Source organism: Oncorhynchus mykiss, chromosome 3, assembly GCF_057628025.1.
Source record: "Oncorhynchus mykiss isolate SJ-2025 chromosome 3, ASM5762802v1, whole genome shotgun sequence".
Taxonomy (NCBI): domain Eukaryota; kingdom Metazoa; phylum Chordata; class Actinopteri; order Salmoniformes; family Salmonidae; genus Oncorhynchus; species Oncorhynchus mykiss.
This window is the reverse complement of record NC_143024.1, coordinates 86,199,200-86,216,982: the sequence shown is the minus strand read 5'-3', so window position 1 is coordinate 86,216,982 and position 17,783 is coordinate 86,199,200. Positions and strand designations below refer to the sequence as shown.

At 44.5% G+C, this 17,783-nt stretch overlaps 1 protein-coding gene across 17 annotated transcripts in view; it reads left to right on the top strand.

The window, feature by feature from the left end:
- The first annotated feature begins 1,937 nt into the window (after window positions 1-1,937).
- LOC110504742 (peripheral plasma membrane protein CASK) overlaps window positions 1,938-17,783 on the top strand; it is a 245,582-nt gene continuing 229,736 nt past the window's right edge. For 14 of the 17 annotated variants that reach the window (XM_036975203.2, XM_090230393.1, XM_036975198.2 and 11 more), the window contains exon 1: window positions 2,588-2,786. In XM_036975203.2, coding sequence (XP_036831098.1) covers window positions 2,728-2,786 — 59 coding nt within the window. In that variant the 5' untranslated portion in view covers window positions 2,588-2,727. Of the gene's footprint in view, window positions 2,522-2,587; window positions 2,787-17,783 lie in introns of those variants that run through there. The other 3 variants (XM_090230389.1, XM_090230392.1, XM_090230388.1) reach the window with 1 other exon arrangement.

Below are 17,783 nucleotides of genomic sequence, written 5' to 3'. Positions count from 1 at the left end.
TGCATCAGATTAACTCGCCAATCATCAGCAGAAGCCATATTGTAAAATGTGCAGACATTGTCCTCGCTGAGGGATTTAAGTGTGTGTGTGTGTGTGTGTGTGTGTGTGTGTGTGTGTGATGCCTGATGACATGAAAAATAAGCATCTTTCATTGCTCCCACGGTCAATGTTTATAAAAGCAGAGGTCTCTCTGGAGCTTGTTTGAATATAACTAAACTAAACCTTTTTTCTGGACAAACAAAAATAAATCATTGGATCTTGTCTGGAGCTAGACAACACTCCCTAACTATTCACTCTGCCTTAATTAGCCAATCAGGTGTGGGCTTGTTTAGGGCCCAGGAATGACTTGTTATGCAGTGTGTGTGTGTGCGTGTGCGTGCGTGTGTGTGTGAGGTGGGTGTGTTTTGTCACCAAATGGGTATGATCAACTTAGAATGGACAGCAATGTTATAGTAGGGGCAACCACGGAGAGGGAGAGAGACAGAGAGACCAACTAAAAGGAAGTGATTCAAAAACCATCCATAACAAAGCCATCCCCTACAGAGAAATGAACCTGGAGCAAGCTGATCCTGGGGCTCTGTTCATAAACACAGGACAGCAACACAATTAGACCCAACCAAATCATGGGAAAACAAAAATATAGTTACTTTGAATGCTATTTGGCCCTAAACAGAGAGTACACAGTAGCAGAATACCTGACCACTGTGACTGACCCAAACTTAAGGAAAGCTTTGACTATGTACAGACTCTATGTACAGTGAGCATAGCCTTGCTATTGAGAAAGGCCGCCGTAGGCAGACCTGGCTCTCAAGAGAAGACAGGCTATGTGCACACTGCCCACAAAATGAGGTGGATACTGAGCTGCACTTCCTAACCTCCTGCCAAATGTATGACCATACTAGAGACACATATTACCTTCAGATTACAAAGATCCACAAAGAATTGGAAAACAAACCCAATTTTGACAAACTCCCATATCTACTTGGGAAAAACCACAGCCACAAGAAAAGGGCAACCAGTGAAGAACAAACACCATTGTAAATACAACCCATATTTATGTTTATTTGTTTTCGCTTTCGAACTTAAACTATTTGCACATCATTACAACACTGTATAATAACTGTAACATAATATGACATTTGAAATGTCTTTATTATTTTGGAACTTATGTGAGTGTAATGTTTACTGTTAATTTTTTATTCATTATTTCACTTTTGTTCATTATCTATTTCACTGCCTTCGTCAATGTTAACATACGTAGCCCTTAAATTGAAATTGAATTGATTTCACTTCACTCTATGTACACAAGTCTTCCACTTAATTAAATACCCAATGAACAGTCAATGCACTACTGCTCTCTGTGATGGCGTTCTAGCTGTGTCTGAGTTTTCAGATTATGCATAATAGCCTTGCTGTTTTCTCATCATCCGAATCGCGCGTTATTTTACTATAGACTGGGTGCCAGCCTATTTTTGCTTCAGTCAACTTGTTGAGGTCTAGGTTACTCTTTTCCAGGTCTCCCTTTTGACAAAACCAATACACAAAAAGGCTGTTGTTATAGTTATGTTATTATAGTCTCAATGTATTATGCCCATTCAATTGCATAGCATGAGTTTTGTTTGAGTTAAAGAATTCTTAAGCAGGCCTTTAAATGCCAACTAGTGCGTGCTGGGCTGTCTTTCGCACTTTGGATTGGTGCGCCTTCTAACTTGCGGTTCATTAAAAGTGTATCAAGAAACTGCGACAAAAAAAAAACAATACAGCGCTCCCGCTTCGTCATCTTGACTCAAGCACCGTATGTCTCAATGGTGATCCCGGAACGCAGCCGCTCCTGTGGAAGCGTAATGGAGGAAAGCGGAGCAGTTTCATAATAACCTTGGGTGGGAGGAGCTTTGTCATTCTGGAAGCTCTCTGAAAGAGGAGCGACCAATGACTGTATATGAAGGGAGCGACAGAGAGGGGAAAATTGGAGCAACGACAAAGTGAAAGAGAGAGCGAGCGAGAGAGAGGGAGACAGAGAGAGACACGCTAGTGATCCCCTGTCCGAATCCCATTTCCAATATATAGTTTTACCTACCTGATCGAGTCGCGTGTGTACGGACACCATGCGCGCTTTTCAAGGGCGATACAACTATATAACATTTTCACCTCTTTTGGTATGTGAAGAATGTACAGTATTCGGATGTTCTTTAGAATAACAGTATTTACAGTAAATAGCTTATTTTGTTTTTCAACTCAACAAGCTACACAGAGTAGTCAGCTGTAGTTTTTGCAGCGGGTTGTAGGCTAAGTGCGTTCTGGACTGTTGAATACCGTGGATCAGCGGGCGGGCACGCAACTCGGGTTGTTTATAACGTTTGACATTCCCACCGTAGGAAGGAAAGTAGCCTAGGTAGGAAACGGGGAAACCCGGGCAAGGCGGGGCCGAACCGGAGACAGCCAAAGGGATTATTGAAGAACTCACGTTGCCTTGAAGCTTCGCCCTGTAGCCGATCCACACGCAGAGTCGCATCGTTTTGGGGTAACAATAATTTTCCACCCATTGGAATTTGGGGAATCTTTATTCCCAACTACTTGGTGATTAGTCTACGCTTCAAGTAGCCTAGGCTACGGCGAACATAACTAGTTTGTATTTACACCTATTTAACGTCGGTTGTGGTTATTTGCTGTGGAATATACGTTCCAGGACGGATTTGGGGGGAATTATTTCCCCAGACCCGTTGGACCATGGCGGACGACGATGTGCTGTTTGAAGATGTCTACGAGCTGTGTGAGGTCATTGGAAAGTACGTGTCACGTTGCCTTTTATTGCACGCTGCAGTTACTTTGTATCTCCTTTTTAGCTGTGTGTGTGTGTGTGTGTGTGTGTGTGTGTACGCGTGTGTGTGTGTGTACGCGTGCGTGCGTGTGACAACATGAAAGGCAGGCACTTCACAGTTCACCATGGTTTAGTGGAAAGTGGACACACACACACACACACACACACACACTGCATTGGACATGACAGCTGAACTGTAGTGCATATTACCAAGTCTAAATGAAACCATTTAATTCATATATTTCAATCTCCTGTGCAATATACAAGTGTCCTCCTAGCATTCCTCTATTGGCATTGTCAGCTAAGTAATGACCTGTGATTTCTTATAGGTATGAGACAATAGCATGTGTCATATACTGACATATTGTCATTTTCAGTTGTGACTAGTCTACATGCAATTATTGTGGTGATAAAATATCTTCCTCATTTGCTCACTCTCAAGAAATCTAATTATCTCAGAGCCAGTGAAAATGCATGGTTACTTCTCTGTGGATGAATTTATCTTCCCTCTTAGTCTTGTGTTGTAGTTGCTTGCATTTTCCTGCAGTGACACCACCATTCTATTCTGTTCTGTTTATTCTGTTGTATTGAGCCCCCTTTCACAGATGCTTGTGGGTATGAGTCTCCCAGTGTAGGAGGACGATGATGAATGACTAGTGGTTCAGCAGTCATGAAGTCCCAATACATTGTAACTCTGTCTGTCTGTCTGTCTGTCTCTGTTTCTTTCTTTCTTTTCAATCCTGGCCTTAGTGATCTCTCCAATTATTTGTATCATTTGCATAATAGTTGCACTGTAATTACGTCGTAATGGGAATGAGTTTTTTGTTGTAATTACACAAATGGGAAAGAGCTTGCCATTGCATTACTCCAAACAACAGTACATTATATCTAGTACCTTGGATAGTAGGTTTTCAGGTGGTTAACAAGTGCCTTTCCCACACGTTAATCATCATATTGACAGGATCAGGTTATGTTCCAAGTTTGTGTGTGTGTGTGTGTGTGTGTGTATGTGTGTGTGTGTGAGACTATTGTGTGTACTGACTAGGCACTGGGCCTTCTGTAACAAGTTTAGGCAGGCCTGAAACCTGTGTGAGAAATTGAGAAAACACTGACAGGGTCTTGTTTAGGGCCCAGGAAGTACCTGATGTTCAGTGTGTGTGTGTACGTGTGTTTGTGACCATGGTGTGTACTGACTGGGCCTACTGACAACCAGTACATCTGGAGGATGCGCACACACACACAAACAAACACACAAGGCTGCTACTAAAGGCCAGACACAGTAGGATGAAGTTCACCAAACATATTGGTCAGTTTTGCTTAACTTTTTTTAAACATTTATTTAACTGGGCAAGTCAGTTAAGAACAAATTCTTATTTACAATGACAGCCTTGGAACTGTGGGTTAACTGCCTTGTTCAGGGGTAGAACAACAGATTTTTACCTTGTCAGCTCGGGGATTCGATCTAGTAATCTTTCGTTTACTGGCTCACGTTCTAACCACTAGTTAGCCTAGTCAGGATTGGGGATCAGGATTGGGGATAGTTTACCATGCTATCATCCTAGTCCAGTCCCAGTACCAGCCCAGTACCACCACAGTACAAGTCCATCCCCAATTAGTCTTACCGAAGTCCACGTCCCAATCCAGGCCCAATCCAGTCCCAACCCGGCCCCAATCCAGGCCCAATCCGGTCCCAACCCAGCCCCAATCCAGACCCAATCCAGTCCCAGCCCAGTACCAACCCCATCCCAGTACCAGCCCCAGTACCAACCCATCCCAGCCTAGTCCCATTACCAGCCCATCACAACCCATATCAGCCCATCCCAGCATCAGCACAGTCCCAGCCCATCCCAGTCCCAGCCCAGTCCCATCCCCAGTCCCATCCCAGTACCAGTACCAGCCCACCCCAGTCCCAGTACAAACCCATCCCAGTCCCATCCCAGTCCCAGCCCAGACCCAGACCATCCCAGCCCCAGTACCAGCACAGTCCCAGCTCAGTACCAGGCCTTCCCAGCCCAGTACCAGCCCAGTCCCATCCCAGTACCAGCCCAGTACCAGTCCAGACCCAATTAGTCCAGCTCAGTCCCAGTCCATCCCCAGTCCCAATCCAGGCCCAATCCAGTCCCAGTCTAGTCCCAATCCAGTCCCAACCCAGTCTCAATCCAGTCCCAACCCAGTCTCAATCCAGTCCCAACCTAGTCCCAATCCAGTCCCAACCTAGCCCCAATCCAGGCCCAATCAAATCGCCGCCCAGTAAAAGCCCAGTCCCATTACCATCCCAGCCCATCCTAGTCTCAGTCCGATCCCAGTACCAGCCCATCTAAGTCCCAGTATCAGCCCATCCCAGTCCCAGCCCGTCCCCAGTCCCAGCCCAGTCTCAGCCCAGTACTAGCCCAGTCCCAGCACATCCCATCCCAGCACCAGCCCAGTACCAGCCCAGTCCCAGTACCAGCCGAGTACCAGCCCATCCCAGCTCATTCCCAGTCCCAATGCCAATACCTGACCATCCCAGCACTAGCCCAGTGCATCCCAGCCCAGACCCAGCCCAGCCAGACCCAGTTCCAGACCATTATTCCGCCTCTACCAAGCTTTACACCACAAGCTTTACACCACTCCAGCCGACGCTTGGCATTGCGCATGGTGATCTTAGGCTTGTGGAAACCCATTTCATGAAGCTCACGACAAACAGTTATTGTGCTGACATTGCTTCCAGAGACACTTTGGAACTCGGAAGTGAGTGTTGTCCCATTCTGTGAACATGTGAGGCCTACCACTTCGAGGCTGAGCCGTTGTTGCTCCTAGACGTTTCCACCTCACAATAACAGCACTTACAGTTGACCGGGGCAGCTCTAGCAGGGCAGAAATGTTAAGAACTGACTTGTTGGAAAGGTGGCATTCTATGACGGTGCCACGTTGAAAGTCACTGAGCTCTTCAGTAAGGCCATTCTATTGACAGTGTTTGTTTATGGAGATTGCATGGCCGTGTGCTCGATTTTATACACGTCAGCAATGGGTGTGGCTGAAATAGCCGAATCCACACATTTGAAGGGGTGTCCTCGTACTTTTATATATATAGTGTATGTAGGGCCTATATAGGCATATATATAGATTGTCTTAGCACTGACTGTGTGGGGAATAGTAGGGTTTCTGAGTTGTGCTGCCCTAGGGTATGTGTGTGTGAACGAGATTTAGGTGTGTGTGTGTGTTTGAGCGGGATTTGGCCTAAGCTCTCATTTTTAGAACACTGACCTTGGACACAAATCCTGTCTGTCTGTCAGCGTGTGTGTGTGTGTGTGTGTGTGGCATGTTGCTGTTAGATCCATTCACTCTATCCACCCTGCGGCTATCCCAAGACCAAGTTTGCAGGGGAGTGAGGATGTGGGAGCAGTTACTCTTCCTGGGGTCCGTCAACATTAAGGCGGACCCCAGGTCCGTACAATCTGTAATGTACAATCTGAAATATTACATGACACTTTACTTTACACAAAACAATGTGTCTGGTTCTCCAAAGCTTTTTACTATGAGTCTTTATGTCATTTATCTTCATTTCATAGTGTAGTTTCTTCTTCTTTTAATTCAGTTTAGTCACATGTCAATTTGCAGTATATTTGCGAATCGGTTGTGCAGCCAGACTTATTTGCCATTCCTTTTGTCTCATCCCTCTCAACCATACCATTTTTTAAATTCCTCATCAATCTACAGGAATTTAACAGTTTTTACAGTAATTTTCTTAATGGGTTCATGCTTATTAGCAACTTGAATAAAGCTATTTCATTAATGTGTCAAGTGCAGCATCTGGTTGCTCCTCATTACACACCACAGACCAACAAATATTCTTTACGTCAACAACATATGAATCACTGCAAAAGTTCTTATATGACCTCTTATACACTATATTAGGCCCAGCCTTTGGAACTTTGGATAGATATGGCTACTATATTGTGATTACTACATCCGATGGATTTGGATACTGCTTTAAAGCAAATTTATGCAGCATTAGTAAAGATGTGATCAATACATGTTGATGATTTCTTACCTGTGCTGTTTGTAACTATGCTGGTAGGTTGACTGATAACCTGAACCAGGTTGCAGGCACTGGTTACAGTTTGAATATCTTCCTTGAGTGGGCAGCTTGATGAAAGCCAGTCAATATTTAAATCACCCAGAAAATATACCTCTCTGTTGAAATCACATACATTATCAAGCATATCCAGATACTTACTGTTAGCACTTGGTGGTCTACATATAGCAGCTTCCCACCAGAATGGGCTTTAGGTGAGGCAGATGAACCTGTAGCCATATTGCTTCAACAGTATTTAACATGAGATCCTCTCTAAGCTTTACAGGATTGTGGTTCTGAATATAAATGGCAACACCTCCACCTTTGGCATTTCTGTATTTTCTGTAGATGTTCTATCCGTGTATTGCTACCATTGTATCATCAACGGTATTATCTAAGTGCGTTTCAGAGATATATGAATGTATGACTGTCACTTGTTACTAGGAAATTATTGATTTCATTAACCTTGTTTCTTAAGCTACATATGTTAACGTGGGCTATTTTAGCACTTTTTTGCAATGCTTGATTGTTTTCATTACTTTACTGGGAAGCTTAGCAGAAGTAGACATGCTCATGTTATTAATGTTAGTAAAGGGTGAGCTGCACACAATGGAATTCCTACTAGGGCACACCGCAGCAGTGCTAACAGTATAACTCTGGTTTATAGGCACATGACTACTGCATACGATAGCTGTGGGTTCAGCAGAGGCATTCAGGGCAGTTAGAGGGACATAAATTAGGTTAGTTACATTGTGTCTTCCAACCCCCCTGGGATAATGTACATTTTCTGAAGCATTATGACAACTCGTCACAATGGTAGGGATTAGCTGAGCTGGGCTTGGGTCATTGATAAGTCATTGTGTCAACGCAGCCTTATAATGCTGTGAAAGGATCCAGGAACCCAAATGATTTGGGTGGATCCTATCCTCATGGTAAAACAAGCTTTTCTAGAAGGTATCAAAATTGTCAATGAATGTTACACACAGAGAGCTACATTAGTCTTGTAGACAGCTATGGAGGGCTAAAAGTCTGCTGAAATGTTCACTGCCACCATTTAGGGCCAGATATTATGGGGTGTTTGTTGGTGTCAAGAAGAGACACGATCAGTTCTTTAAAATAAATCTTCAGCTGTTCTAAGAGGCCCTTCATAATGTCATTGAATCGTGAACTATGATAGACTCAATTTCCTGATGCAGCTTTGCTCCAGGGACTGAGACATTTTCTCAGCATTGAACTGCCCAATACAACATCCGGAGAAAGGGATGGAAAGGGAGGGAGGGAGGGAGGGAAAGGGGGGATGTGTTTGGAATGTGTAAAGGTAGGAAGAGAGGTCCATTAGTTTGACTCTGAGACGTGCTTTACCTCCAGGCTATAGTCTTTTATAGTCAGGCTTCAGATCGACTCAGAACCCTGTGTGTGGGTGTGTGTCTGGTGGTGTGTGTGTCTGGTTGTGTGTGTGTGTGTCTGGTTGTGTGTGTGTCTGGCTGTGTGTGTGTCTTGTGGTGTGTGTGTGTGTGGGGGGGTGTGTGTCTGGTTGTGTGTGTGGGTGTGTGTCTGGTTGTGTGTGTGCCTGGTGGTGTGTATGTGTGGGTGAGTTGCATGTTAATGTTTGGACTTTGTAACAGCTCAGGCAAATTGTGGCAGTGCCAAGATGGACTGTAAAATAAAAAGTGTTGCGTTGAGCTGATTCTATTACACTGCTGTTTTTTCATTGATGTGGATCTTCTACATGGCACACTCTTACTAACACACACACACACACACACACACACACACACACACACACACACACACACACACACACACACACACACACACACACACACACACACACACACACACCACGCTCACTTTCACTTTCACTTTCACACACACACACACACGCCAGGGTTTCCTTTAGGAAAAGGTGGCACCAGACATTTGACCGGCAACATTGACATTTACCGAGAAATCTGCCGGACCTATATGCATTGGGTGTGTAACCTAATTAGGGCGTCCACCCACAGTGCTCAGAATGAAACAACTCACATTTAGATTAAGAGAACATGCAAATTGAGGATGCAAAGATTTGCCGTCCTGCTTACCAAATTCTGATTCACACTTTGAAGATGTTAGAATAACTGTCCACATTTACTTTTCCTCAGACAACAAGACTAGTAAATGAACAGAAAAATCACTAGCCTATGTCAATCTACTATCCCCCATAGTAGAAAAGTTTACCTATTTGAGAAAGAACTAGCCTATTCCAAACAGACTGTGACAGTTGTGGGACGATAGATCCCAAATGTATACAACCAGTAGGCCTAGGCTTCATGAAAAAAAATCTGATGCAACAGATCTGAAAATGTATCTTAAAATGTTGATCAACTATTATTTCTTCACATTATAAGCGCAGCAAAGCACACAAGTGAATGTTTGTTCCATAATCTAATTAGCAGGAAACCAGTGTCAAAAGGGCGACTCTCACACAAACGGTTTCATGTGGCACAGATTCAAATATCTGTTAGAAATGTAGAAAGAGAGGAGATCTAATAGGCTACTTTGAAGCAAGATCAGACATGCCTCATATGTTTTAAAATGTTCAGGTTTCAAACACTTAAGCAGGCACAGCCTACTGCCGTCAGCTCATTGCAAAGTGGCGTGTGACACGCTGATGAAACCTGCCTTCTGATGGTTGTTTGAGATGCTGCAGCAGCAGCTCTCACGCTGTCTGACAGATTTACTGCTCCTCTGTATCTGTATGTTGTATGCGTGTGATAAATAAGATATATAATGAATATACTGTAGCCTACACACACACACCAATTTAATTCCACTTAATTATGCTAATTAACCTATAGACCGATAAGCATGAGTAGTGAAATGTATTTCCATCATTCAAGAGGCTAAAACGCCTCATTTCACAGTGGGACTTTTTCTCTTCTTTTCACACACACACACACACACACACACACACACACACACACACACACACACACACACACACACACACACACACACACACACACACACACACACACACACACACACACACACACACACACACACACACAGTAGGCAGTAGGCCATGCAGTAGTCTCAGGCCTGGTACAGGGAACTACAGTAAAATTCAGTGTAGCCCAGCCCAGCTCTGTCCAGCCCAGCTCCGTCCAGCCCAGCTCCGTCCAGCCCAGCTCAGCTCTGTCCAGCCCAGCTTCTTCCAGCCCAACTTTGTCGAGGCCAGCTGAATCCAGCCCAGCTTCTTCCAGCCAAACTCCGTCCAGCCCAGCTCTGTCCAGCCTGTCTCTTAACAGTCTGTGCATGGGCGGCTTAAAAGATACTGAAAAGGCCTTACAACCTGGAATTACAATTTATTTTGGGGGGGGTTGTATCATTTGATTTACACAACATGCCTACCACTTTGAAGATGCAACATATTTTGTATTATGAAACAAACAAGAAATAAGACAAAAATACTGAAAACTTGAGCGTGCATAACTATTCACCCCCTCAAAGTCAATACTTTGTTGAGCCATCTTTTGCAGCAATTACTGCTGCAAGTATCTTGGGGTATGTCTCTAAGCTTGGCACATCTAGCCACTGGGATTTTTGCCCATTCTTCAAGGCAAACTGCTCCAGCTCCTTCAAGTTGGATGGGTTCATCTAGTGTACAGCGATCTTTAAGTCATACCACCGATTCTCAATTGGATTGAGGTCTGGGCTTTGATTAGGCCATTCCAAGACATTTAAATGTTTCCCCTGAAACCACTCAAGTGTTGCTTTAGCAGTATGCTTAGGGTTATTGTCCTGCTGGAAGGTGAACCTCCGTCTCAGTCTAACATCTCTGGAAGACTGAAACAGGTTTCCCTCAAGAATATCCTTGTATTTAGCACCATCCATCATTCCTTCAATTCTGACCAGTGTCCCAGTCCCTGCTGATGAAAAACATCCCCACAGCATGATGCTGCCACCACCATGCTTCACTGTGGGGATGGTGTTCTCCGGGTGATGAGAGGTGTTGGGTTTGCGCCAGACATAGCATTTTCCTTGATGGCCAAAAAGCTCAATTTTAGTCTCATCTGACCAGAGTACCTTCTTCCATATGTTTGGGGAGTCTCCAACATGCTTTTTGTCAAACACCAAATGTGTTTGCTTATTTTTTTCTTTAAAGTGGTCCAATGGACAGATACTCCAATCTCCACTGTGGAGCTTTGCATCTTCTTCAGGGTTATCTTTGGTCTCTTTGTTGCCTCTGATTAATGCCCTCCTTGCCTGGTCCATGAGTTTTGGTGGGTGACCCTCTCTTGGCAGGTTTGTTGTGGTGCTATATTCTTTCCATTTTTTAATAATGGATTTAATGGTGCTCCGTGGGATGTTCAAAGTTTCTGCATTTGTTTTATAACCCAACCCTGATCTGTACCACAACTTTGTCCCTGGCCTGTTTGGAGAGCTCATTGGTCTTCATGGTGCCGCTTCTTTGGTGGTGCCCCTTGCTTAGTGGTATTGCAGACTCTGGCGCCTTTCAGAACAGGTGTATATATACTGAGATCATGTGACAGATCGTGTGACACTTAGATTGCTCACAGGTGGACTTTATTTAACTAATCATGTGACTTCTGAATATAATTGGTTGCACCAGATCTTATTTAGGGGTTTCATAGCAAAGGGGGTGAATACATGCACGCACCACTTTTCAGTTTTTTTTGTTGTTGTTTTTTTTCACCAATTTGGACAATTGTGTGTATGTCTACATGAAATCCAAATCAAATCTATTTAAATTACAGGTTGTAATGCAACAAAATAGAAAAAGTTTCGAAGGGGAATGAATACTTTTGCAAGGCACTGTATTTAACAATGTCCTCACTGTGGGTTTAACAATGTGCCTTGTCCTTTACCACACAGTGAAGTGGGTCTACTGTACCTTCATGTGAATAGAGTGACTTGCTTTTATGTTTTTAGTCAGGGACTCGGGGCTTTAAAGAGACAAAATGACATCATGTGTGTGCGGGGTGTGGGCAGGAGTGTGTGTGTTTGTGTGTGTGTACACGTTGTACTATACTTGTGAGTACCAGAAGGTCTCATGGAATAGTAAGCCAGCAAAAATTCAGGGAAATGAGGACATTTTGCCAGTCCTCACTTGTAAAAAGGCTATTTTATGCTTAAGGTTTAGGGTGTGTGTGTGTGTGTGTGTGTGTGTGTGTGTGTGCGTGCGTGCGTGCGTGTGTCTGCGTGCTAGAGACACTGACCCATGCTAGGTGAAGGGTTTGATGTTAGCTTGGGTTAAACAGTGTAATGGAAGAGCACACGTGCATTAGCATCAATGTGGCCAAAGGCAATACAGTATGAAGATCAACTTCTCCAATAAAAATCAAATCCTTGATCACAATTTTAGGTGATGTCATGGCGACTACAGGCCGTCCAATCAAAGGCACTCCTTTAATATGAAGTTGTTTTGACGAAAATGAAAACATGTCAGTTTGTCACTTTCACGAGGTTGGAGTAATAACATGTTAAATTACTTAAGACATTGGCTTTAATCTAGGTCGTGCCTTTAGATTTAGAGAAAATTAAACAACTAAGGAAGAATTTTACACTTCTCTCATTGACTTCTCAATCCCCAAATCCCCGGCCTGGTCTGTTTCGCAAGCGTTCCCGGAAGCGTTCTCAGGATGTTGCACAGCTCATTGACAGATGTCACTATTGGGGACCAGAGCCTCCCACTCTTTGGTACTGGGATCCAGAGGCCCTGGCTGACAGTGTGGAGATAGTCACATGATAGCTAAGAAAAATCCCACGTCTATTGCATTGATAAGAATGAACATTTCTTGTGTTGTGCATGTATTATTTGCCATGCACACCCAAATAGCATCCACATATTGGATTTGATTGAATATGGGCCCTAGCCTAGACCTCAGGAGAGACCAACATCCTGAATGTGTGTCAAGCACAACCTCTCCGTTGGGGTTTTCTGAGGGGATAGGAGAAGGAAATCTGCTGAGAGGGTAGTTTTAGCATGCACAATTACCCATAGACGCAAGCACAGTGTTCTCACATTCAGCTCTGAAATATTTACCCCTCTTGTCAAGCCCATGAAAACATAACCTCCTGCCGCTCTCAGTGTGCAGCAACAAGTAAAACGCTCCTTCCGGCATTTTCACACATCTCTCTGAGGAACATATCAGGAACATAACATTGTGGCGTTCTTCCCATTCCCATCATAACATTTGAGACAGTCTGCCAGTTGGCTATGTGATTTAGCTTAGCAGCTAGCTTAGGAAGCCAGTGTAGACTACTGAGACCCCCCTTCCCCTGTCGCTAATGCTACTGTTAGCGACAGCAGCACTTTTTCAGGTCACTAACCCCAATGCTTCATTATAGATAACGGCACAAACTGTCTGATTGCTTTTCCCTGGCATGATCGGAATTTGGAATTGTAATTTTCCGAGAGGTCTCTCTCTGAGACACTGTCTTTGGTTTGCGTTCCATCTCAACTGACAGCAGTCTTTTACAATAACATCACACGACGAGGTAGGAGGCGACAGGCCTGTATCCTAATATTGTGAGATGTTTTTACTCCCTTGTCTGCTGAGTGCAACTTGAGCTTTTTAGTGCATCATAGTGCATTCTAGTTCAGTGAAGGTAAAGAGAGGAGATGTAGAGGGAGGGACACAGATTACTATAATGAAGAGATGAAGGATGGGCCATTGTCACTGATTTAGACCAGTGAATCATGGCAGAAAGTATCAGGCAGAGACAGGGGAGTAGGAAGTCCAGGAGGCAGGAGTGGGACATGGGGCAGTAGCTGACTAGTGGTGGCTATTCAGCAACCTGATGGTCTGGAGGTAGAAACTATTGGCCAGTCTGTTAGTTTTGCCATGATGCTCCTATACTGCTCACGTCTGAGTGATGGAAGCGGGGGAGAACAGGCCATGGCTCGGGTGGCTGAGGTCCCTGATGATCTTCTTGGCCTTCCTGTGACACCTGGTGTTGTCGGTGTCCTGGAGAGCAGGCAGTGCTGCGTTCGGCTGAGCGTACCACCCTCTGTAGCGCCTTGTGGTCAGCGGTGGTGGAGTTGCCGTACCAGGCTGTGATAGTATGCTTTCGATGGTGCTCCTTTAGAATACTCTGACGGCCCTCTGACACATGCCAAAGATCTTCAGCCTCCTAAAGTTGAAGAGTCTCTGTTGTGCCTTCTTCACCACGGTGTACGTGTGGTTTGACCATTTAAGCTCCTCAGAGATGTGTATGCTGAGTAACTTGACGTTTTTGACCTGGCACCACGCCATCAGAGTGCCTACCTCCTCTCTGCAGGCCATCTCGTTGTTGTTGGTATTCAGACCTACTACTGTCGTTTTGTCAGTGAACTTGATGATGGCGTTGGAACTGTGTGAGGCCACACAGTCGTGGGTATACAGGAGTACAGGAGGGGACTGATGGTGCATCCTTGTGGGCCCCCTGTGTTGAGGATCAGTGTGGAGGAGGTGAACCAGTTGCATAGAGTTCAGTCCCAGGGCCGTGAGCTTTGTGGTGAGCGTAGAGGGCACTATGGTATTGAAGGCCGAGCTGTAGTCGATGAACATCATCCTCACATATGCATTGTTTTTGTCCAGGTGCGTGAGGGCTGTGTGCAGTTCAATGGCAATTGCGTCGTCCATGGACCTGTTGGGGCGGTAGGCGAATAGGAGAGGGTTGTCTGTGTGTCGGTCTGTGTGTGACTGTGTGGTCCAGAGACTGCAGGCACAGCAGGTCCTGTTGTCTGACCAGATGACTCCTTCATTAATGCATTATTAATTCATGACCTTCCAGCTGCACTCAGAGTGTGTCATACGTGCAGAATTAGTCAACAAGCAGATCACCCACATACCAGGAGGAGAAGGTGGGGAATGAAAACACACACACACACACACACACACACACACACACACACACACACACACACTAGGGCTGTCCCAGTTTAAGAAACTTGAAATGGGGGAATATTTACTGTTTGCTCAGGAGGTAAAGGGGAAGTCAGTTGTGTTGAATAAATTTGACTAGTTGCGGAAAATACTGGAGAAGGTAAGGAGCAAGCCCAGCGTGCCAAACATGTGCTGTCAGGTTACAATATCATTTGTAACAGTATAAACAACACTAAATACATTATAAGCATACCAGAGAGAGTATGTAATGTAACCCTTTGTTACAGCAAAGCCTAAAAACAGTCGCATTCATTCGTTAATGCAATTTCCAAAATGGAACGGTTTGTTTATTGTTTGCGCCAGAGATACCAGAGATTCTAATAGATTCTGTTCTAATAAAATGTTGTTGTTTTTTTAAACACGTGTAAAGCCATTATTACAGCATTGCAAAGAATTTGTGAAATTGTTGATCCGTTTATCATGTGGTTGCATGAGGCTTGGTGCTTGTGGAATTAGTAGGCTATTAAACAAACACATAAACAGGCAACAGAAGCAGGATTTGTCTTATTTCTGTAGATATATATATATATGGATGATTTATAAAGCCAGGCACATTTAAGAGTTAGGCTATTGATTATAGACCTATTTAAGTTGGGGTTTCCTCTCTCCTCACTATTCAAAGTCATTTAAGGCAAGAGCAGTTTTCTCGTCCCCTAACTCCGCTGTTCTCAACACCAATATGCTGGTTAACTTTGCTATTAAGCACATAGCAACATGGTCTAGGAAAAGGTCCCAATTTAACTGTGGACTGACGTGTTTCAGAACCGCGGACAGCGACCGCTTTCCAATGCGGGAGAAAGCTCATCTGTTATGAAATAAAATACAATTCTTAGCGTTGCACCATTGTTCTTACGTAATTTAACCAAATACAATTTCAGTAGCACATGTCTTAGATTGATGGACTGTGCCATACCCATAGCTTCCACAATGGATTAGTCCACTCAGACAGGTGCGAATCAGACAGGTGTCTTGTACACCATGAATATATATATACATATTTTTGCTACTGCTCAACTAAAGAAATCTAAGTTGACCAACAGCCTATCGACCGAACAATCGACCAGTCGACTAAATGGGGTCAGCCCTAACACACACACAATCAAATCAAATTGTATTGGTCACATACACCTATTTAGCATATGTGTATGTTATTGCGGGTGTAGCTAAATGCTTGTGTTCCTAGCTCCAACAGTGCAGTAGTATCTAGCAATTTACAATAATACACACAAATATAGAAGTAAAAGAATGGAATTAAGAAATATATAAATATTAGGACGGGCAATGTCGGAGTGCCATTGACTAAAATACAGTAGAATAGAATACAGTATATACACATGAGATGAGTAAAGCAGCATGTAAACATTATTAAAGTGACCAGTGTTCCATTATTAAAGTGACTTGTGATTCTATGTCTATGTATATAGGGCAGCAGCCTCTAAGGTGCAGTTTTGAGTACCCGGGTGGATGCCGGCTAGTGATGGCTATTTAACAGTCTGATGGCCAGTAGCTGTTTTTCAGTCTCTCTGTCCCAGCTTTGATGCACCTGTACAGACCTCTCCTTCTGGATGATAGTGGGGTGAAAAGGCCGTAGCTCGGGGGGTTGATGTCCTTAATGATCTTTTTGGCCTTCCTGTTACATCGGGTGCTGTAGATGTACTGAAGGTCAGGTGATGTGTTGTGCAGACCGCACCAGGCTCTGGAGAGACTTGCGGTTGTGGGCGGTGCAGTTGCTGTACCAGGCGGTGATACATCCCAACAAGATGCTCTTGATTGTGCATCTGTAAATGTTTGTGAGGGTTTCTGGGGCCAAGCCACATTTCTTCAGCCTCCTGAGGTTGAAGAGGTGCTGTTACGCCTCTGCTGTTGCACCTTCTTCACCACACTGTCTGTGTGGGTGGACCATTTAAGATTGGAAATGATGTGTACACCGAGGAACTTGAAGCTTTTCACCTTCTCCACTGCGGTCCCGTTGATATGGATAGATGCGTGCTCCCTCTGCTGTTTCCTGAAATCCACAATCAGCTCCTTTGTTTTGTTGATGTTGAGGGAGAGGTCATTTCCGTGGCACCACTCCGCCAGGGCCCTCACCTCTTCCCTGTAGGCTGTATCGTCATTGTTGATAAACACACACACACACACTCCATGTCTCTAAGGACTACCCCCTCCCAACCCCATCCCTGCTGTCTGTCTCCATCCCTGCTGTCTGTCTCCATCCCTGCTGTCTGTCTCCATCCCTGCTGTCTGTCTCCATCCCTGCTGTCTGTCTCCATCCCTGCTGTCCTTCCCTGGCTCAAACATTGAGATCAATCGCCCCTCTCTCGTGTCCTGCCTCATTGCACCTCGGCGAACACTCAGACTTTGTCGCCTCATCCATATGGAGAAACTGACATCCTCATTAGGGACCAAAGAGTATTTTTTTCCCTTTGAGTGATTCTAGTGGTGTCTGACTCAGAGTAAAACAGGGCAAGACGTACATCTGTCCAAGCAGCTGATGCAGCCAATGATATTTTAGGAATACATTTCCCTCCCTCCCTCCTTCCTTCCTCCCGTCCCGCTCTCTGTTTATTTTCTTTTGCTTTCATTTCTGGTGGGCCCTTTGACCCTTAACTAATTTCCTCCTTCCCTAAACACTCAGTAACCTGGGTTATGTCCACACACACACACACACACACCCAAGCTAACCTCACGAGGAGTCATTTTCAAGAAAACCATCTCTTTTTAGCATTCCATTTGGAGCTTTAATTCCTCCAAAAAACACAAAATACCATCCATACAACCCACCATCTGACCTAGCACGCCCCCATTCTCATTGACAGGGCTGTAGTAGAGCATGCTGAGAGCTTCAAGTTCATTGGTGTCCACATCGCCAACAAACTAACATGGTCCAAGCACACCAAGACAGTCGTGAAGAGGGCACGATAAAACCTATTACTCCTCAGGGGACTGAAAAGATTTGGAATGGGTCCTCAGA